The sequence below is a fragment of the Malus sylvestris genome, chromosome 8 (assembly GCF_916048215.2).
Source record: "Malus sylvestris chromosome 8, drMalSylv7.2, whole genome shotgun sequence".
In the NCBI taxonomy this organism is placed as follows: Eukaryota; Viridiplantae; Streptophyta; class Magnoliopsida; order Rosales; family Rosaceae; genus Malus; species Malus sylvestris.
Window position 1 is genome coordinate 27,472,570 of NC_062267.1, and position 22,696 is coordinate 27,495,265.

At 38.6% G+C, this 22,696-nt stretch overlaps 1 protein-coding gene across 3 annotated transcripts; it reads right to left on the reverse strand.

The window, feature by feature from the left end:
* Positions 1–643: 643 nt before the first annotated feature.
* LOC126632090 (probable manganese-transporting ATPase PDR2) lies at positions 644–22,125 on the reverse strand. 3 transcript variants are annotated; one of them, XM_050302318.1, is made up of 22 exons: positions 21,858–22,125; positions 21,425–21,685; positions 20,825–20,917; positions 20,440–20,639; positions 19,644–19,716; positions 19,379–19,551; positions 19,124–19,295; positions 17,837–17,941; positions 17,599–17,709; positions 17,422–17,508; positions 17,154–17,336; positions 9,446–9,496; positions 9,233–9,358; positions 8,199–8,278; positions 7,199–7,307; positions 6,239–6,367; positions 4,696–4,761; positions 4,537–4,608; positions 3,469–3,620; positions 3,127–3,238; positions 2,929–3,045; positions 644–2,114 (listed from the first exon to the last, which is right to left on the reverse strand). In XM_050302318.1, the coding sequence occupies exons 2-22, from the start codon at positions 21,671–21,673 to the stop codon at positions 1,005–1,007; spliced, it is 3,570 nt and encodes a 1,189-aa protein (XP_050158275.1). In that variant the 5' UTR covers positions 21,674–21,685; positions 21,858–22,125; the 3' UTR covers positions 644–1,004. The 3 variants fall into 3 exon arrangements, with proteins under 3 accessions (XP_050158275.1, XP_050158273.1, XP_050158274.1); XM_050302316.1 differs by having other exon boundaries at positions 21,425–21,688; XM_050302317.1 differs by having other exon boundaries at positions 4,696–4,756; positions 6,234–6,367; positions 21,425–21,688.
* Between the last annotated feature and the right edge of the window lie 571 nt (positions 22,126–22,696).

Sequence of the window (22,696 nt, forward strand, 5' to 3'; positions counted from 1 at the left end):
CTCAATGTATTTATGATGAAATTGAGGTTCCACCATAAAACCAATTGGCAATATGAGGAGTAACCTAAGATCATATAAGCATATATAGCAAACCTTGTTCCTCACCAATGTGGGATAACTCTCAACACAGATACGCATGTAGCTAACCTCCTCGGCAACCATTGTCTTGAATCAAACTAGAATCATTGTTGTTGCTTGGGACCTAAAGCCATCAACAATCATTGCTGTTGCTTGGGACCCAAGAATTCCCACACTGTTTCTTCCGAGTCCTTTAAATTGATAGAATGACTTACATGACATAGATTCATTGCTACTGTGGCGTTCCAATCCTAAGGTGGTAACTATGCCGATGGAAAGGATATTATCTAATACGCCCACGCCCAACAAGTGGGTAGCAAATCACCTTGAAAGCACCAAATAAAAATACCTCATAATTAAAAGTAGAAGTAACAAGATACTGACTTTGAGATAAAAGGGTGCCCTGCCCAGAACACAATCAACCAAACTGAGCAACAATTTAGCTCCCACAACATTCCAACAACTTTAAAATGCAAGCCTAAATGCATGATTTTGTTCCATTGAGGTCAAAAATAGTCCCTACAAACCTCACATTTTTAGCATGAAAACCTAGTATTATTTGAAGTTGACATCAAATGCAATCATAAATTAAAACTAGCTTTTGAAATCCCATATCGAATTCGGGCTAAATGATTTATAGTTTTTGACATGTAATTTCAAATACAGAGGAGATGAAGGGTTAAACAATGTGTAAAAGCAACTAATTAGGAATACGGGTCGTTTAAAGATCACAGGTCCCAAAAATAATCCTCCTAGAATTTGATCTTGATCAAAATTTCCTATCAAAGAGGGGGATGGAACCTCCAGGCTCATGCTGTCATGTGAGCTGTGGCATGATTGAATTCCATTCTGCTGTATATAACTCTGCACAGCCCATTCGCCAAAAATGTCAACGTCGTTTTTCCCAGCATCAAACTTGTACTCGCTCACAGTTGTTTCTTCTTTTCAAGACTGGAAGCAGCAATGCGTTGTCGCTTCTTCCATGCTGGAATCTTGCCCGGGAAAGCCCACCGTAAAAATTTCTCCCATGAGTAGCAGCTCACAAACATGAGAAGCGCCCATAACAGTAACTTGTTTCTCAATCCCACTGGCAAGGGCACCAGCCTAAGCCAGTCATTCAAGTCCCTAAATAGGTCAGAAGTGATAACTGTGAAGAAACCGGCAGCAGCCACGATGGCATACAAGAATGGCTTGTTCTCTGTGACGCTCTGATTGAACGGATGACCCATGTAGTTCACAGCAAAGGTGGCCACCTGAAGCATCATGCTTACCATGTACGAGACTGTATTTACAAGGTTGGGATGAAAAGCAGAGTCTGGTTCAATGCATTCGTCCGGCATGTATCTCTCAGCTTCGTTCACAGAAGATATCAAGAAAAATATGTGGATTGCAAACTGTCCTAACAGAGAAAGCAAGACATAGGAGCAAAAGACATTCGGATGAGGCCGTTCAGCTGAAAGAGTTGGAAGAGGACGCGCATGTGAGATGAACAGAAAAAAGGCTGCTGTAAACACACCGCTGATTGTAGCCTGCACATCACCAAGCTTGACACCATCCAAATACATAACACTCAACACATAAGCTGTCGCAAGGCAATTAAGGCCTAGTATTTTAAACATCTGGAGGGTAGTCACCAGAGTACTGCGACCTTGACGAATTATGTCAGTGGTTGGAGCAATGGATGCATGCTTCGCCGTGAATGGTGATGCCATGGAAGCGTCTCCAAGCTTTACAATTGGAGCTGAGCGACCATCTCCCTCCTCATTCATCTCATCCATTAGTCTCTTTTGCAATGAAACTAGCTTCTGTCGTTTCAACTCGGCAGCCGACAGATTCCGGTTACCAGCTGGGTTGCTAGTGGGATCCAATTTTGCAGTGGCTTTTCCCTTTGAAGAGACTTCTCCATTTACACTAGTAGATTTACCTGCAACATCTAATGCAGACTTGGACTTCTTTGGCTCTTTAGATGTTTCACTGGGCGACTTTCCACTCTGAGTTGGAGGCACCGCATTCAATAGAGCAACTCCCACATGGGCCTGACAGGAGAGACACAAAACACATACTTTATTATTTCACAGCTTAATTATGAAAAAGAAATACACTATTCCAGCCATAACTTGACTTTCTTATATTAAATCCATATATTAAAATAACAAAAAAGAGTACTAACAAATATCTGAAAAGCTATTAAGGGAAAAAGTGAGACAACTCATCTTTAATCTGCATTTTGTAGAGTGTAAGCGAGTACGCTGTGTGCAAGTGTCAACATGTGTAAGCGAGTACGCTATGAAGAGTGAAACATATTGCTACCCCCAGAACTTTAATTAGTCTTTTGTAGCTTGAAGCCATGATAACTAACTTCAAAGTTTGATGGAAACCCCATAGTTCTGGAGTGAATACAGAGGAAAACATCCTGAAGCCTTGTCTGGTGCCCAGGCTTTAAGTGGATTGTTGTCAAGGGAATAGACTAGATTGGATAGGATAACTTTAATTTTTCTTGTAAGGATAGGATAATTTACATGCAACGTTTGAGCATAAGAATAGGATAGTTTTAGTAACACCCGAGTTCCTGGACCCAGGTCTCTGGTCTTGGGTTCAGGATTGGTGGGAATAATTATGAACAAGAACGAAACTGATGAGTTTGGTTTCTATCCAATCCCTATTACTTTTGAGTACAAAACATAGGACTGAAATAAACTAATCCAAGTCTACTATCCTTTACTAATTGCCGTTATGTCCATAACTGACTTTTAATACTTACGCTTAAGGATTTATTATTTCAAATAAGTCAGTTGTCTTGCCAAGAAAAAACAACACAATTAATAGTTGACCATCCATAAAATATATTACCTGCTTCAATGCTCCAACGTCATTGGTTCCATCTCCACACATCAATGTTATTCTCCCCACTGTTTTGAAAGTAGTCAAAATCAGCTCCTTCTGCTCAGGAGCAACTCTGGCATAAACCTAATAAGATACTCTGGTCAGCAACGTCAAGATAAAGCCACTACTCAAAGATAAGCTTCACAATTGGTTATTAACAAGCACCTTGACGTATGGAATGACTTGTATAACAGCAGAGGTTTGTTGCAACATTTCAAAGCAGTCACCACCAATACAGAGATCATGAGTCTTGGACAAAGCTTCCACCTCGTTTTCACTAAAATAAATTTCAATAATTCCAGTCAGAGAAAAGAAGGAAAAAGAAATACGCAGGTGAATCAGCAAAAACAAAAAAGAGTGCAGACAGGAATTTTTTTTGCAAAAACAAAAATAAAAACCGAAATGGAGAGCAACCTCCAAATCTTGAACAAGTTTAGTAGGTTTTAAAGCCAAGCAAAACATAGAGAGTTCCAAACTACATGAATCCATTAACAAGAAAAGCTTTACTTGTAAGGAATCATCTCAGTCTCATCAGGGGATATCCACTCATATCCTTCCCTGCCCCTCTTTGGACCAAGAATTAATGCTGGTTTTGATATAATATGAACTTGGCTAGCAACATGGCAAGCTGTTAGGGCCTGATCACCAGTAATCATCACCTAACAAAAGAAAAACTCCAAATAAATATATACACTTAAATTTTAAATCTGCCCACACAGCGGCTCTGTTCACTACAAAATTGAATGAGACTGATTGTACCATACAAAGGAAGACAATAAAATACAGGGGAAAGGAACACCAAACCACAGATCCGCGGGCAAAGACAAAACAAACAAACTACACTAATTCTGTAAACAATCGGGACAATCCAAAAGCATGCAGCTCGTCAAATATCCTGACGAAGATATGCAAGAATGGTTCTCTATAAAAGGGTAATAATGGCCCTTATACAGCAAAAACATGGTTTGAGTTTATCTAATAAAATAAGATATGCGTGAGTGTTCAATCGTAAACATGATTTCAATTTATCAAACGAAAATATTTAAGAATGGCTACACCAAACTCCAATCTAGAAGTCCAAAGTGCTTATACAGACATCACAAAAGAATCAACACCCCAAAAGCAAGCAGTTGGTCAAAAATCCTTAAGAAGATATGCAGAATGGCTTTCTGTAAAAGGGTCACAATGATCCTTGTACAGTAAAACGTGGTTTGAATTAAAGCAAATGAGAGTATTCAAGAATAGCTACACAGAACCTAGAAGTTCATAGTGCTGAATTCTGCAGCTATCACCATACAAAGGCTCTTACAGTCTGCAATATTTCTTCATTGGAATAGTTCCATGAAATGCAACATGATCCATGATATTCCTATAGACTCGCTTCTAATTGTTTATGGCCAAATATAACTATTAAATTAAGAAAATGATTTCTACACCTCAATGAATGGCTTACAAACATAGTTTCTTTTTGTCTAGCATATACTTCTTAAGTGATGGTAGTTAAGGCCAAGTTACAAGTTATTATTCCTTTATACAGATAGACCACATACTATTTTAGTCAGGAAAACCACATACCAAGTCATGTGAGGATCCTTTTAGCTCAGATAAAATAGTGGCTGAATCTGCTCTAATAGGACAGTTAAAAACCTGAAATTCAAACGGCGAGAATTTAGTGACGTGAAGCAGGAAGAAACCAAAACCTACACGAGACACTAATAGAAACGATTAATTTACCGCAAAACCAGCAAAGGTAAGGCCACTCTCCACCACATCCCTATCCAAGCTTCTGGCTTCACTAACCTTCAAGCAATAAAAAGATAATAAAACACCTCAAATACAATATAGAAAACAAAGCCTATAAAACTTCTTCAGAGAGAGAGAGAAGGAACACACTATGTGCTTCTCGGACCAAAACCCTTCAAGTATAAGAAGTGTCATTGAATTTAATTTCAGTTACTCAGATATTATACATATGTACGTAACAATAATGTAGAAAAGTATAGACAAGGTTTGGTTAATTCATGTTTTTACTTGAGATCATTATGCATGTCAAATTAGAAAACTAATTCTATATTTTAAACCATTTCATCATTAAGGTTAAATTTCTAAAGTAAGGAAAATGTTAAAGGAAAATACTGATTCTAGTCTGTTCTTTTCTTTTTTTTTGAAAAGAAACAAAAGAATTTTATAAAACGAAAGAATTACAAAAGAGAAAAAGAAAACCACATGGAAAAGATATCCACCTGGAGCTAGAAGAAAACTAGCAAGGACCCCTAAAGAAAACTAATTGAACAGAGGAAAAGCTAGACCAAATCAATTAACGGCTGCTAACAAATCCCTAAAAATAGAAGAGAAATTGTAATCTCTAAACTCCACTGAAACCGAAGCCCAAAGGGCTGCCCAGTGTTTTACTCTATCCCAAAGCTCCTCAACCCCACTCCCTTGTAATCCTCAAAGACTCTTTTATTACGCTCCAACCAAATGTTCCAGAAGAGGCCATCAACAGAGATCCCCACAAAGTTTTGGCTTTCCTCCCTTTCCCTAGGCCTTCGAACTTGGTGCTTAGGAGCTCAAAACAGCCCTTTGGGGTGACCCATCTTGCTCCAGCTTCCTTGAGCAATTTCCACCAAAGTTGAATGCTATACGGACAATGGAGGAAAACATGGTTGGCGCTTTCATCCCCGGATTCTAGTCCGTTCTTGACTTGATCATATGCCAAATAAGGTTTGCTTGAAATTTAACATGCATTTTGTAGAAGATCAAAGCATCAAATCCAAAAGTTGGATTTTGGCTAAGGAAGAAAAAGAGTGTCCTAAAAACTCTCTAGTTATGATTAATAGCTTCAAGAGTCAAGACATAAACTCAAAAGTAAGACATGTGAAAAAGGACCATAAGATGGGCAACAATTTTTTACAGTTTAAGTACTGTACTTAATGGCTCAAAACACTCTTCCTTATCCAACCCAGTTTAATACCATGTTGTGTGGCTACCTTTCAACGCTTAATCATACCACATGGTATGACGAGCATACATAAGTTATTTTCTTTTAACATAAACCACCAGGACCTATAATAACAAAAACAAAAAGGGAGTATCATCGACACTAACTTGTGTCCTCAATGCAAAGATACTCCCTCACACATGACCTCCCTAAGAGATCTCAAAACTATGATACCTTCAACACTAAACAAAAATGAGTAAGCTCGCTACATAAACATTATGCATTAAGAAAATGCTATCCAAAGTAATTGAGAAATAACAAATCCAGAAACCTTACTGTCATGTCAGGAAGAGATTTATAGGCAAGGGACAGAACGCGAGACCCTTGTCGAGTAAATTTCTTGTAAGTTTCAACATAAAATGATGGCACCTCAGTGAGTCTACCCTGAATAGTTTCAGGGGCACCCTGAAAAGAAGACAAAATCATTGTTTACAGCTATTAATACTGGAGTGAACATCTTTCCTACTGCAAAGATACAGCAAAGGGAGTAATTTGATTGTGTCCTATTAGTATTACATAGGAAATAGCCGCTGAAATTGGAAAAAAATGGAAATAGTACAAAATGGTGAACCAGAAGGAGGCTCAAAGAAACAAGACTGTAAAATATATATCAAACAGACATATAGCAACACCAAGGACAGGCTAAAATCACCAAAGGAGCCTAAGAAATTACTTTCCAAGTTCACATTCAACAAGAACAGTCACCAAACTCATTTTAAACTGAGGCTCCCAGATTTACCTAGCAGATCTTCCACCCACACCCCTCCATAATCTTCAAAAGTTTCCATGTTACTCTGCATCAAAACAACTTATATTGCAGACAACAACCTCAACCCCAAAAGAACCTTAGCCTTCTTCCCACACTCAAAGCCTGTATTATTTCACTTGATAATCAAAACATTTGGGATTACCCAGATTGAAATTGCTTCCCAAAATAGTTTCAGTCACAAACTTAAAGCTAGAAGACAATAAATATCAGTTACTACTTTCCCCCTATTCCCTACACTTTAACACCAACATATTTGTCTCCTCTTCTGTGTCAAATAACAAGTATTGAGCTCTACAAGTGCAGAAATCCAAATCACATCTGACTTTAAGAGTAGACATAACAAGATATGACAAGAATAAAAATGATACAATTTCTTCATACAATTGATTGTGGAAGTTACAAGATTGATGCTTATGGTAGTCAGGTATCATAAATTGCACTGCAGTACTGATGAATGACTGACAAACCTTCACAAAAGCAAAAAAATTATCTTCAATGCGCACTACAACTGCCATTCTTTTCAAGTAGGAAGCAAAGTGATGTCTCTGAACAATCAGCACAGCCTGACCACTTCCCCTGAGTTTAGTGAAGAGTACAATAAGTACGATGTAAAAAGAATTATCACTCATACATATTGACAGCACAGGAATGACTGCCTCAGAAAAGAAGAATGAACAGTGACATAATCGAACTTTAGATTAACAAATTATTGATCATCTATTAATAAGAAACTAATATGCCGGCCCATTTTTCATTTTTTGAAGTATCAAATTTATATCTTACAGCCGAGCGCAGTGGCATTCCAGGATTCATACAGCTGAGCTAATGGATGACTAGGCGCAAAACCGAGCGTAGTGGTGTTCTAGGATTCATACAGCCGACCCCACTTAGTGGGATAAGGCTTTGTTGTTGTTGTTGTATATATTAGCACATCACAGACTGAGTTTTCACTAGACCAACCTGGTAAATCTAATTTCTCCACAACCTGTCATACTGTACCTGGCTTAAGGATAAACATAGTTTGATGTTCTTTTGTGTAAAAAAAAAAATTGACTAAAAAAATTTGGGCAAACGACGATAACAAAGTTTCCCTAAGAAACTAACTGGCTTAAGGATTAACGATTGGGTTGGACATTCTACTAAAAATACCATACAAATGGCAAATTCATATCAAGATGGATCCTGGATTGTACTTTAATCAATGTCCTGCTGAAGGTTTTCTTTGGTTAAACAAATTTCTAAAGGATTAGCTCACTTTCAGTCTATTTAAAACATTATCATTCCCATTGAATTCAACTATTCAATCAACGGAGTCAGGATGACCATTTAACAACCAGCCTAAGGGAAAAATAAGAGAAATATACATTAAATGAATCACAGGATATTCTGGATTAATCCAGGAGTCCAAATATAACTGCTGACATATAGATATAGACAAAAAAACAAAAGATTGCAGCTTCAGCTTACTTTTTTGGCATGGCCTTCTCATCAGATTTGAAGGTCCAATCTATTCCTTTAAGTGCAGCCTTTTCAAGAGGATCACCAACCTACAGGGAGTTGTGCAGTATCACTCAAAATTTTCCAAACAAAATTGAGAAAACAATACCACCTGTCACTAGATCCTGATAGAAAACATAACACCATCCTGAACCAATTCAATATTATGGATAAAATTTCTCTTCACTGAAATATCTCTTGTTTCATCTTTCAGTAAATGCAGCCATTAATTTTCTAACAAGCATGATAAATTGATCTTGACTGACTTGAAAGTTACAAAATCCAGTTAAATAAAGAAGGCATTTTCAAGAAATTAAATTCATACACGGGATTGGAAAACCGACTCAAAAGGGAGACTGGATGATGCAGTTAGCAAAACAAAAATAGACAAAATTCCAAAAAGAAATATGTTCACTAGATTTTTTGGATAACTCCAGAAACACAAACCCAAAACAAAAAAGGAAGAGCCTAGATCCCTTTTATCCTTCCTTTTTGTTCACATAAAAAACTAACTGATTCAGCAGAGAAGAAAATCTAGGAAAAGCATTATAGCTAAAATAAAATATAAAAAAATAAAAAATCTATTTTATTATAAGAAACAGACTTCAATTAAAATAAATAAACAGAATTAGGGAAATGGATGCAGGATATCCATAACAGACCAAGAATCCTGAACAAGAGAAAAAACATAAGACAGATACTTTTCTGACCATTCATTAACAAACTGCAAAAAAGCTCGATTTCTGAAGCTTCTTTATTTTTTGCAATCCCAGGAGCAAACATTTCATTATGATTGCAAGGGAGAAGATATCTAGCGGTTATAGATAGGTAGAGTTTTTTTTTTTTTTGTAATTTTACCTTTGTGATTAGCATGCCTTTAACAATATAAGCAATCGAATACTAAAGAGCTCGCATCATCAACAATCATACTGCATCCGACATGCTACATAAAACAGAATACAACCTAAAACAGACTGCTTGTTTAGATGATAACAATAGCATACCAGCTTATTATCCACAAACACCAAGGCATGGCAAGAAGCCAAAATCTCTGCTGTGCGCACAGGCAAGTTACTCGTGTCAGCTTCTAAATCTGTACTGCTAGTCGACCCAACAACTCCGCAAAACTCCTGGAGAAGAGCAAGAGAAAAGCAATAAATTTTGTATAAATCCAAGGCAATTTAATGAGCAGCATATACTAAATTAAGATGGACTACCATGTCATCTGATGTAAGTGTTCCAGTTTTGTCAAAACAGCAGATATCAACCTGCACGGAAAACAGTAAACAAATGTATCAAAATATACTTTGTACAGCACAATGAGACTGTACGGTATGTCATATTGGGCAACAGCCTGGTCAGTACAAACAAACCGTTAAAATAAGGTAGTAAAAGTGAGGTCAAGTATCGAATAAGCATGGTTGATGTGTAACCGAAGGGTAAAGTATGGTTGATGACTCTACTAATTTTAAAGATACTATCACATTATGTAAATCTCTAGAACACATTTTCTGCTTGAAAAGGAGGAAGATGTCAGAATGATGCAGGCTAAGCAGTCAAAACTTGTATTTGTCGTCTAGCACACTAGAGAAATGAATTCATCATGAATAAAGAAACTCTATCCAGTTTTATGGTGTTAGATGTGTAAGAACTGCTGCTTCATTGTCCCATTGTTTTGACCTTGGGGCAAACTGTTCAGGGAGAGTACAATGTGAGCTCGGAAATTCCGGTTTCATGCAATGCCTTTGTGAACACGAAAATTTCCTGAAACGAAAGAGACAAGAACAATGTGCACAAACAAATATTTGTATTTGATGATTTTGGGTTACAATCTCTCTCTAATTTGATCCTCTGATTCGATCTCCGTAAGGTATTGATTTGTGGATGTTTCGTTGATCCAAGGGCCGTCGAGGCTTGATCTTGGATGAACTGTTGGAAGTTTCTTCAAGGGGCCGTGGACTTCAAAACGCATCTCCACATGCTTCAATGTATCATTTTCCCTTGTCTTATCTATTCTTCTGGCAGAATATAGCATCTTCTCGAGTTCTTCAGCTCAAACTCCTTTTGCTGAGCTGACTGTGCAGGCTGCATTCTTCTCTGCTTGTTTCTTCAGGCAGATGTGGTAGCTTCTTGAGTTCCTCAGCTCGGACTCCTTCTGTTGAGCTGACTGTGCAGGCTGCATTCTTCTCTGCTTGTTTCTTCTGCACGTTGTCTCCACATGCTGCAAGGTATCATTTTCACTTGCCTTATCTGTTCTTCAGGCAGATGTGGCAGCTTCTTTGGAAGTACAGCAGCAGTGGGAGACGAGTACTCGAGAGCAGTGCTAAGTAGGCAATCAGGGAAGGGTTCCAAGTAGTCGGTTCCTTACCCGAGTTTGAGTGGAGGTTCCGGCATATTGTTTTCTTTATCCTTGTCTTTGTAGGTAATAACAAGGACAAAGGAAAGGACAGGGAGAACACATGATATGAGATACTCTTGCTTTCTACCCTGGTGATATGAGATACTTTTGCTTTGGTGTCATTTGTTTGCAGAGGTACCCCAAGGAATAAGAAACACTGAGTGACTCGAGAGGCTTCGTTGGGAAGGCATTCTCGGAGATGAAGAAAGGTTCTCGGAGATGAAGAAAGGTTATGTACGTCTGCCTTGCTATGGAGGGTGAAGGTGGACAGTTATAGGAAATTCTTTAGTACCTGTAGAGGTTCTATTCTTTTACTCGTATCGGCAACCAATGCGTGATTGATCAGTATGGCTTCACGTGCTTTCTTCTTTATCAGAAATCTTCGACAAATTGTCCGTAATTTTCGTCAAGCTGAGTGTGCATGTGACAGGTGTTGACGAGGCTGAAAAAGACTGGCGCCCCTTCGATATCTGGGATCGACGCTTCGACAAATTGCTCGTGATTTCCGCAAAGCTGAGTTTGCGCGTGACGGGTGCTGACGAGGCTGAAAAAGACTGGCGCCTCTTCGATATCTGGGATTGGCGCTTTAACAAATTGCTCGTGATTTCCGCAAAGTTGAGTTTTCGCGTGACGGGTGCTAACGCGTCTGGAAAAGCAAGATGCTTCTCCGATTTCTGAGCTTGCCTCCTCGATTTTTGAATTGGCCTCTTCGAATTCTGAGCTCGCTTCTTCAATTTCTGAAATCCCGTCGAGTGTTGATTTTTATAGAGGCAAGCAGTTTGTTTCAAAGCATACTTGAATTTTTTTGCTTGTAGAAAACTCCCTTCGTGCACTTCTAAGATCTTGATTCGTCCAACCTCTTCTTTCTTCAACACCTTTGAAAATGTCTGGACCCTCCGACCGTCGTTTTGATTTGAACCTTGGTGAAGAGGCAGTCCCGCCTTCTCCAGATAACATATGGCGCCCATCCTTCATATCCCCTACTGGTCCTCTTACCGTTGGGGATTCGATGATGAAGAATGATATGACCGCTGCGGTGGTGGCCCAGAACCTTGTCACTCCCAAAGATAACAGACTACTTTCCAAACGGTCTGATGAGTTGGTTGTTAAGGATTCTCTGGCTCTCAGTATGCAGTGTGCAAGTTCTGTGTCTAATATGGCCCAACGCCTATTTGCTCGAACCCGTCAAGTTGAATCATTGGCAGCTGAGGTGATGAGTCTCAAACAGGAGATTAGAGGGCTTAAGCATGAGAATAAACAGTTGCATAAGCTCGCACATAACTATGCTACAACCATGAAGAGGAAGATTAGCCAGATGATCTGATGGTCAGATTTTACTTGATCATCAGAGGTTTGTGGGTTTGTTCCAACAACATTTGCCTTCGTCTTCTGGGGCTGTACTGCGTAATGAAGCTCCAGATGATCAACCTCCGGTTCCTCTTCTTCCTGGAGTTCTGCCGAGTGATAAGGCGCCACCTGATCATCCTTGAAGATCCCCTCCTGTAAATTTGATTTGACGTTTTTATTTTTTTTTATTTATTTATTTATTTTTTTATAGGTATGTATAATGCAAATTTATGTAAAATTTCCAAAAAAAATAAATAAAATGGACTTTTATTTCTCTTAATGTTTTTTTTTTTTTTGCACATGGTGCCAGATGCACCATCCATTTTTTTATATTTTCCTTTCTTTTCCCTTTTTTTTTTTTTGCACATGGTGACAGAGCACCAAACATCAAACATTTTTTTTCTTTAATCATGGTGCCCGACGCACCAGAGATAAAACATTTTTTATTTTTAATTATATATATATATATATATATATATTTAGTGCCAAAAGCATAAAGATTTTTTTTTTTTTCAATGGTTAAGACCTACAATCCATTATATATATATATATATATATATATTTCATGATACCCATGCCGACACCACCATTCTCCTCTTTTTTTATTTGTTATATATATACTTTTTCTTTTCTTTTGACTGGCACTACCACTATCACTCAATTTTTTTTCTTTTTTTTTTTTGGCTGGCACATGGTGCCAGATGTACCATCCATTTATATATGTATATATATTATTATTATATATATATATTTCCTTTGCACATGGTGCCTGATGCACCATCCGTTTATATATACTTTTTTTTTTTTTTTAGTGGTGCCTGCCACTTTCATCCATTATCTTTTTTTTTATTATATATATTTTTATATAAATTCTGGTGATGGGATGAAGAACTTGCAGGGATGGACGAGGGGGCAGCATGGAGGAGGAGGATGCGGAGCTAGAAGAAGAGAGCGAGGAGACAGCGGAAGAAGCTCCACCACTACCACCATTAAGCACAAGCACTGAACACAGTCACCGAGCACAGCCACCAGACTTTGCTTTGTCAATTCTCGAGCTCTTCGACTTCGGCTGGCCTCTTCACCTTCACAACAATGGTAGCCATCACCGCAGTATGCATCCATCTCCTAATTTTCAAGTACTTCCGTTGCGGCAGAGACAACAAGGATGAACTCGAGGGGAATTTTTCAGGACATCCTACTCTACCTGCACAGGAAAGTCATGGCGAACAGAGACGGTGGTCAGATTGAAGCAGAGAGTAGAGATGCCGAGATTGCTGCGGATCCGGTGAAACCAGGATCTCTCCGTCCATGCTCGTCTTCTACAGCGGCCATCGTCATGCTCTTCGTCCAAGCTTCACGATTCCCGCGTCTTTCGTCACATGTTACTCCAGGAACTTCCTTCTCAGCGCATGCAGCAGATCCCAGAAGGCCGATGTCAACTAGGCGATGACTCGAACCTCCCCATGGAAAGTCAGGAGCATACCAAACAAACTCCTCACCCGACGCCGCAATCTCGGCATCTCTGCTCTCTGCTTCAATCTGACCACCGTCTCTGTTTGCCATGACTTTCCTGTGCAGGTAGAGTAGGGTGTCCTGAGAAATTCCCCTCGAGTTCATCCTTGTTGTCTCTGCCGCAACGGAAGTACTTGAAAATTAGGAGATGGATGCATACTGCGGTGATGGCTACCATTGTTGTGAAGGTGAAGAGGCCAGCCGAAGTCGAAGAGCTCGAGAATTGACAAAGCAAAGTCTGGTGGCTGTGCTCGGTGACTGTGTTCAGTGCCTGTGCTTAATGGTGGTAGTGGTGGAGCTTCTTCCGCTGTCTCCTCGCTCTCTTCTTCTAGCTCCGCATCCTCCTCCTCCATGCTGCCCCCTCGTCCATCCCTGCAAGTTCTTCATCCCATCACCAGAATTTATATAAAAATATATATAATAAAAAAAAAGATAATGGATGAAAGTGGCAGGCACCACTAAAAAAAAAATAAAAAAAAAAGTATATATAAACGGATGGTGCATCAGGCACCATGTGCAAAGGAAAAATATATATATATAATAATATATATACATATATAAATGGATGGTGCATCTGGCACCATGTGCCAGCCAAAAAAGAAAGAAAAAAAAATTGAGTGATAGTGGTAGTGCCAGTCAAAAGAAAAGAAAAAGTATATATATAATAAATAAAAAAAGAGGAGAATGGTGGTGTCGGCATGGGCATCATGAAAAAAAAAAAAAAATATATATATATATATATAATGGATTGTAGGTATTCACCATTGAAAAAAAAAAAAAAAAAAAAATCTTTATACTTTTGGCACTAAATATATATATATATAAAATTTAAAAAAAATTTAAAAAAAAAAAATTTAAAATTTAAAATAAAAAATGTTTTATCTCTGGTGCGTCTGGCACCATGATTAAAGAAAAAAAATGTTTGATGTTTGGTGCTCTGGCACCATGTGCAAAAAACAAAAGGGAAAAGAAAGGAAAATATAAAAAAATGAATGGTGCATCTGGCACCATGTGCAAAAAAAAAAAAAAGCATTAAGAGAAATAAAAGTCCATTTTATTTATTTTTTCTGGAAATTTTACATAAATTTGCATTATACATACCTATAAAATAAATAAATAAAAAAAATAAAATAAGTCAAATCAAATTTACAGGAGGGGATCTTCAAGGATGATCAGGTGGCGCCTTATCACTCGGCAGAACTCCAGGAAGAAGAGGAGCCGGAGGTTGATCATCCGGAGCTTCATTACGCGGTACAGCCCTAGAAGACAAAGGCAAATGCTGTTGGAACAAACCCACAAACCTCTAATGATCAAGTAAAATCTGACCATCAGATTCTTGCATCTGGCTAATCTTCCTCTTCATGGTTGTAGCATGGTTATGTGCGAGCTTGTGCAACTGTTTATTCTCATGCTTAAGCCCTCTAATCTCCTGTTTGAGACTCATCACCTCAGCCGCCAATGATTCAACTTGACGGGTTCGAGAAAATAGGCGTTGGGCCATATTAGACACAGAACTTGCACACTGCACACTAAGAGCCAGAGAATCCTTAACAGCCAACTCATCAGACCACTTGGAAAGTAGTCTGTTATCTTTGGGAGTGACAAGGTTCCGGGCCACCACCGTAGCGGTCATATCATTCTTCATCACCGAATCCCCAACGGTAAGAGGACCAGTAGGGGATATGAAAGATGAGCGCCATATGTTATCTGGAGAAGGCGGGACTGCCTCTTCACCAAGGTTCAAATCAAAACGACAGTCGGAGGGTCCATACATTTTCAAAGATGTTGAAGAAAGAAGAGGTTGGACGAATCAAAATCTTATAAGTGCAAGAAGGGAGTTTCTACAAGCGAAAATTCAAGTGTGCTTTGAAACGAACTGCGTGCCTCTATAAAAATCAGCACTCGACGGGATTTCAGAGATCGAAGAGGCGAGCTCAGAATTCGAAGAGGCCAATTCAAAAATCGAAGAGGTGCTAGCTTTCTCAAAAGCTGGGCTTGCTCGAAAACCACAGGCCAATCTTCCTTTCCAGACTTGTCCGCACTTGTCATATGCAACCTCTGCACTCGACGGGGCTCAAAAATCGAAGAGGCAAGCTCAGAAATCGGAGAGGCATCTTGCTTTTCCAGACACGTCAGCACCCGTCACACACAAACTCAGCTTTGCAGAAATCACGGGCAATTTGTCGAAGCGCCGATCCCAGATATCGAAGAGGCGCCAGTCTTTTTCAGCCGCGTCAACACCTGTCATATGCACACTCAACTTTGCGCAAATCACGGGCAATTTGTCGAAGATTTTCGGTGAAGGAGAAAACACGTGAAGTTTACTATTCAATCATCCAACGGTTGCCGACAAGAGTGAAAGAACAGTACCGGTTATTAATCCATATAAATGTCCACCTTCACCCTTCATAGCAAGGCAGACATACAGGACCTTTCTTCATCTCCGAGAATGCCTTCCCAACGAAGCCTCTCGGGTCACTCAGTGTTCCTTATTCCTTGGGGTACCTCTGCAAGCCAATGACTCCAAAGCAAAAGTATCTCATATCACCAGGGTAGAAAGCAAGAGTATCTCATATCATGCGTTTATTGAATGAGAGTTACAAATTCATTGGAGGGATAAAGTGGGGCCCGGTGTGTTGGGTTTTTGGCTCAAAATTAGGATGATGCAATAAATTAGGTTTGTGTTACCTGTTTGGTTTTGGTGTCCTATTTGGGTTTGGTTTTGACTTCTTAGTTAGTTTCCTTGGTGGAGAGATTTTGTTAATTACCTATTTGATTAGGATTTGGATTTATTTCCTATTAGGATTCTTATTGTAACCTAAGTCTTATGTACTATAAATAGGACCTTAGGGTTAGTGTATTTGGTGTGCCTCATCATGGTTTAGAGAGCTTTTCTCTATTTTGGTTTTGGGTGGAGGTCACCGTTTGGAGTCATGAGTGTGTGGCAAATTTTTGGCTCATTCGTGTGGTAATTTGGTGAGAGTCAATTTGTGAGTTTGTGAGTTAGAGAGCAATTTGGGAGAATCTTCTCCGTTTGTTGAGTTCTCTACTCATTTGGTTTAGGGTTTGTAATTTGTGGGATTTGGGTTGTGAGAGTTAAACACTCTTTTGTAATCTCCGTTTGTTTAGTGAAATTCTTTGCCGTGCTTCGCTCATGAACGTAGGCTTTATGCCGAACCACGTAAATCTCTTGTGTTAGTTTGAGATTGTTTGTTTTAGCTTTCACCTACAACGTTGATATTGGTACTTTGTTAGAAGTCACTTCCGTTTGCGCATAAAAGTACAACACGGTGCTGTCTCACAATTTTCAGGGTGGTGTAGTTGGAAATGAATGGGATGAGGAGGTTGCTCACTTTGGGCTTCAGTATTCTCTTCAGAGCTGATGGATAGTTCATTTTGCAATACTTTCAATGACTGGAGAGTTCTGTGTTATAAGCTATTACTTTATAAAGTTTCATTGTAATATAAGATCATCTTTATTAGTTGTAGATCAGATAGCTAGATAGCTTCGTGGATGGTATTTTTTGTTGTGCTTTTCATCTTTATAACTAGATACATCAGTTACAAACCGAGAAAAAGATTACAGCGGCATCGTCAAAAGAGCATCCTTTAAACAAGTGAAGAGAAATTAAAAAAAATGAAGACATAATTATGTAGTCGCAACATACCTTTCCAGCAAAAGGAATTCGGAAAGGTTCGGTACAAAATATTCCACAGCGTGCGAGAGCAATCAGAGATGTATTAACAGCTATAGATAATTCCATTGGCAGCTCAGGAGGAATCACAGAAGTAATAATGAGTGAACAACTAAGGAAAAGCTTGTACTTGCTCCTAGTGGGATCCTCAAGCCCCTACATCATAGACGTACTGGTTGTCAGAAAATAACACTACACAAGCATCAAGCCTCACATCTACCTATCAAGGGACCACTTTTACCTTCATTAGTACATAACCAGCAGCTATCACTGCAAATATGACCAAGAACAAAATGAACAGCCCACTTTCCCAGCTGTTAGCTGTCACCTACAGTAAATCGTATGTAAATACACTATATAAAGTAAAAGCGAAGTAAACAGTAATGTATATAGAGTTGAGTAGTCATTGCAAAAATACCCTCTCTGTAGAAAACAAAATTGTACGCATAAGTTTCCCCTGACTTGTTTCAAACCCAGTTCTCAGAACAACAGCCACACAGCCACCATCGGGGGTTTTTAAAGGAAAGCCCTGACTCCATTGAAATAAGGAAAGCATAAATACAGAACCCATGAGATTATGAAACATTAATGATATTCGATAAGAAAACATTAATGATAAAGTTTGTTGGCTTAAACATATTTTTAACATAAACTACCTTATCCGGAGTATGCTGCAACATCTTAGTCCCACCAAATAAGACATGACCTTTATCTCGCTTAGCTGATAATTTCTCCTCAGTTCCTCGGGCCATGATTGATACCTGAAAATAATCCTATACTTAATTTACTCCAGCAAAGCTACAACGTTTCATCAAATAACAGTCTCCACAATAAGCCATAAGTGCCTATGCACGCTTGCTTTGAAGAATAGCCCCATTTTCTAAGTGCAACAGGGAAATGGATATAAATTATCAATATTTTATGCTACCTTTTGTGGATAAAATACACGAGAGGATATCAGACATGTATTAGGTTTCCTTGGGTTGGATAGTACTCATCCCTACATATGAGCAATTATCCAAGCAAGACCTTGTACCTTACAAGGTACTGCAGCTTTCCATATTATCCGAGAAGGATTGGGTAAAAAAGGACATAGATCAATAAATGCTGCAAAAAGAGTTGAGGTTCCACCCCAAAACCAATTGGCAATGGGGAAGTACCCCAACTCCTTATAAACCCTTGCAATGTTTCTTAACTTTCCTATGTGGGACGATTCGTCACAACCTCACAATGACCACCAAAGCAATCATAAAAATCAGAAACTTTGCTGCTACCCATTAATCCTACAACCAGATTTTACAGACAAAAATTCCTGATTACTACCTTTTTCTTCCAAAACTGTATCCCGTTCCAGCCCACAGAATCTCCAAACTTTCCTATACCAAATTTCCTCAAATATAGGGTTTAAGATCACAGTGAACTTAAAACTCATTATTTTCAGACAGTGAATGAAGTTTCATTCAGTTCAGGACCAGTTTACTATGAGTCGTGGCTTCCTAATATTGTCCCTCTTCTTCTTTCTTCCTCTGCCTCTCAATTCACCTACCTTCACTTCTATTTGCAGTCTTAGGCTCTTAGCTCTAATTTCCTTGTCCAACTCATGCCAAGAATGATTCATCAACCCACACCCTAATTATCCTCACAAACTTTGAATCAACCCTACATCTTCAAATTTATACAAGAACATTAAGCTTTTGTAACTGCATCAAGCCTCAAGGAAAAAGGAAAAAGGAGAAAGTGTAGACAAAGATAAGACTAAGAGTAATATTAAATAAAACGAGAAAACTATACCAAAGCAATTTAGCCAAGCAATCACTGCCAGGAAGAATTTATACACATTGAGATGCATGAATCTATGCGTGTGTGCACATGCATAAATTAAGAAACCAAAGTGCTGCAAAGACAGACATTTAACACTTTATAAGTTGACAAGAGGTGACCACCTTCCACTGGGGAGTAGACTCGCCTGTGAGAATAGCTTCGTTGACAATAGCATTTCCAGCTAATAGAAGCATATCTGCTGGCACAGCCCTATCTTCTCCATTTGGACCAGTAGCTCGCCCGATAGAAACAACATCTCCGGGCAAAAGATCAGTTCCAGCAAGCTTTATCCACCTAAAATTTACAGCAGTCAATGCATGAAGCATAAACAGCTTAAATATTATGACAAATAAATAATTGCCGCATCGACAACGTACTTTCCACAACGATGCACCATGAGGGTCTGGTTATTCACTCTGACACGTCTTAGCTCAGTAAGAGTCTTTAACTGACTTTTAGCCATTGTTGACTCGAACATAAACAGCATAAAAAGAGTGAACAAACTATAATACCAATATTCATCCAAACACCAGAGACCCACACAGAAAACCTACATGCAGGGAGCACAAAAGAATGTAGTTAAGGAAAGGGAGCATGCACGAAAAGGAACTCTCACATTGGAGAGAGAGAGAGAGAGAGAACCTGGAAGACAAAGAAGGGCTCCATGCAATTTTCTTTCATTAATTTCTGGAATGTAGGTTGTGGATATTCAAATCTGCAAAACCAAGAAAAGTGTGCAACAAGGACCATTTAAAAATGATAAATTAACTGGATCATGCTCAATGTACAGCATGCTCCACTACGGAAAAAATGGGAAAAAAATGGGAAAAAATGACAGAATCATTCCTAAACCATAGCAGCTATTCTATCTAAAAGTGGGCCAAAGAATATATCCAGGAAGGAGCCTATCCCGCAGCACCACCTCCTCCTCAACTGTAAAGCTTCAAAGACCCTTACCCTTATGTCAAATTTTATCATTCTAGATCTAGACTTAGAATTCAAATACTGAACATTTAAGTTTTTTTCTGAAAATTGCTGAGACCATTCCATCTAACTTATCATGGGCAGGAAGAATCATCTCAACGGACCATGCTTTATCATCCGCTCATCTCATAATTTTTGTCAAAACATTTAAAGTATTTGAAGCAGCCATGGAATTTGAGTTCTTGAATATATTAACTTAGTTCAATTTACAGGGAACCAAATGAGGTTTCCTTATGTTTGCAAGCATGCACATTGACAGGTTAGAGTGAAACAGACAACAATGTTTCCCAGCACTGAATCAGCATTTTTGCTAATGTTATAAAAATTGGATAAGGGATGGTCAAGACTAACATTACTGCATTCCAAAGTATAAGCAAGAAAAATCAAAACAAAGATGATGATTCAACAAATACGTTTTCAAGAAGGAAAAGGGGAAATAAGAAAGGTAACTAACGCATTCCGTCCCCATTTTTCAGTAGCAGCAACAACTTTAGCTTCAGAGCCATGGCCAGTACTTTTTAAATAGTAACCGAATGATTCCTTGGTAGGGTAAGGAAGCTTGCAAAAGTTATCGTTCTCTTTTGAAAAGATATAACGTTGCTTTCTGAAGTCAAAGTAAATCTCTTCAACATCCACTGAGGATGAGGAGCCTCCCTGAAAATTTCATGCATTACATCACCAGACAAACCAAGGGCTAGCTCCCATAGTGGGGAAAAGTAATTAATAATAGAGATAGTTCTTAGTAACCAGGAACTGTAGAACAATATTATCTATTGAATATCTGTGATGAAATTAAAAGAATGCGTAGTTGAAGTATTCAAACTGTATAATTGACTTACAAGCTTACGGAAATGAAGTGATACTATTTCTTTAGAACCAGAAAATTTTGCTGGCGTTATTTTGCATGCACCTGCCTGGTGAATATCATTTACCTGAAGACCAAAAGAATCACCAATTACAACAAATCATCAAAAGAATTCCATCAAGTTAGGTTCCAATTCATGTCTTCCCATACCAGTTAGGATATACATATATATTAAAGAGTAATGCTATTTTGCTAGTCTCTATTATTGAGGCCCAGAAAAATGCTTTCTTTCCAGACTCTCTCCTATTGCCATCAAAATTGTTGATGATTATGTATACCGTCCTCACTGACATGCCAAATCCTCACTCAGAATAGAGCGTCGCTATATACTTGTATATAAATACATATATAAACGACATATTTTAAACACACGTTAGAAGCGGCAGCATGAGACCCCCACTCTAAGGAGAGTGGCAATTTTCGTATACACACGACAGAGTGGTTGTTTCTTGCCAAACCAACAACCTACACTATGCAATGGAGCAACTACATAGTTGTACGGTAAAGCGCACACACATATATGAGTAGTATACATACACAGATTGAGATGCGTACATGAAAAGTATATACATACCTTGCTATAATGTACAAAGCATTTGAAATCGACGGACCAAACAGTAAAAAGCCTAACGAGAATGTGAAGCGCTACGAGGGCACCGAAAACAATCCCGGAATCCACAAGGTCAATGCTGGGCACAATTGTAGTAAGCCAGAGAGCGTAAAGGATAGCGAAAGGCCAGACATCGAATCGCCACAGCAAGCTCTTAGTCCTCAACAAATCAACTTTGTCCACCACCTTCCCTCCCACATGGAGCCTCGACATTCCTCCCTACCACTACTACATTAACCATTCAATTCAAATCAAACCCTCTTCAACAAAACTAAAAATTGACAAATTAAATTAACAAATTACGAAAATTATATCCGAAATAAATTTCTTTGATTGTTTCCATCGGTTTGGGGAAAAATCAAATCTTTCTGAGACCCCAAATCGCAATTATGATTACCTGATGAGTCCTTTGGATTTCAATGGCGATCGCAAGCAACAAGTTCCTGTACGCTCTGGGATTTAAAGGTGTCGAGGAGGATGAGGGTGATACGTATCAAAGCAGGTGAGGTGGTGTACGATTGAAAACGGATTCTTAAGTCATTTAGCCCTAATTCACTTCAGTTTCTGAGTGAAACCTTGTTTAACCCGACTACCGGCCCAAATATTACACTTGTTCTTCCTCATATCGCCTTTTCTTTTTTCTTCCTTTTCCTTTTTCTCCTTTCTCATTTTATTTACACCCAATAATTCTCCTTTCACACCCAACTTTGAAAATTTTGTGCCTCAAACTTACCTTTTTACCCTCAATTACAAAATTAAAAAACTTAAAAAAAAAAAAAAAAAAAAAAGTTGTTTTATACATACCCCACAATGTTATGAATCCACCCACATCCAAAAAAATTCCTCAAAAATTCCAACTTTGTCTCTCAAATTTCTGAAGCCATTCCACTCCAAAAATATCCAGGACAAGGAGGGCATTCCGCCGAACCAACAGCGCCTGATCTTTTCACCGACAAGCAGCTCGAAGATGGTCGAACCCTAGCTAACTACAACATCCAGAAAGAGTCGATTCTTCAACTGGTGCTGAGGCTCCATGGAGGCATTATTGAGCCTTCTCTGATGGCTTTGGCTCGCAAGTACAATCAGGAGCTTGAATTTTTGTAATTCAGTTAACGTCATTTGCAATTGTATCGGAGTTGAAGTGCTGCAATTTATATTAATATTTTGATGGATCTTGGGTTAATTTTGATCTCTTGATTTATATTTGTTTTATCGTTAAAAAAAATAAAAATAAAA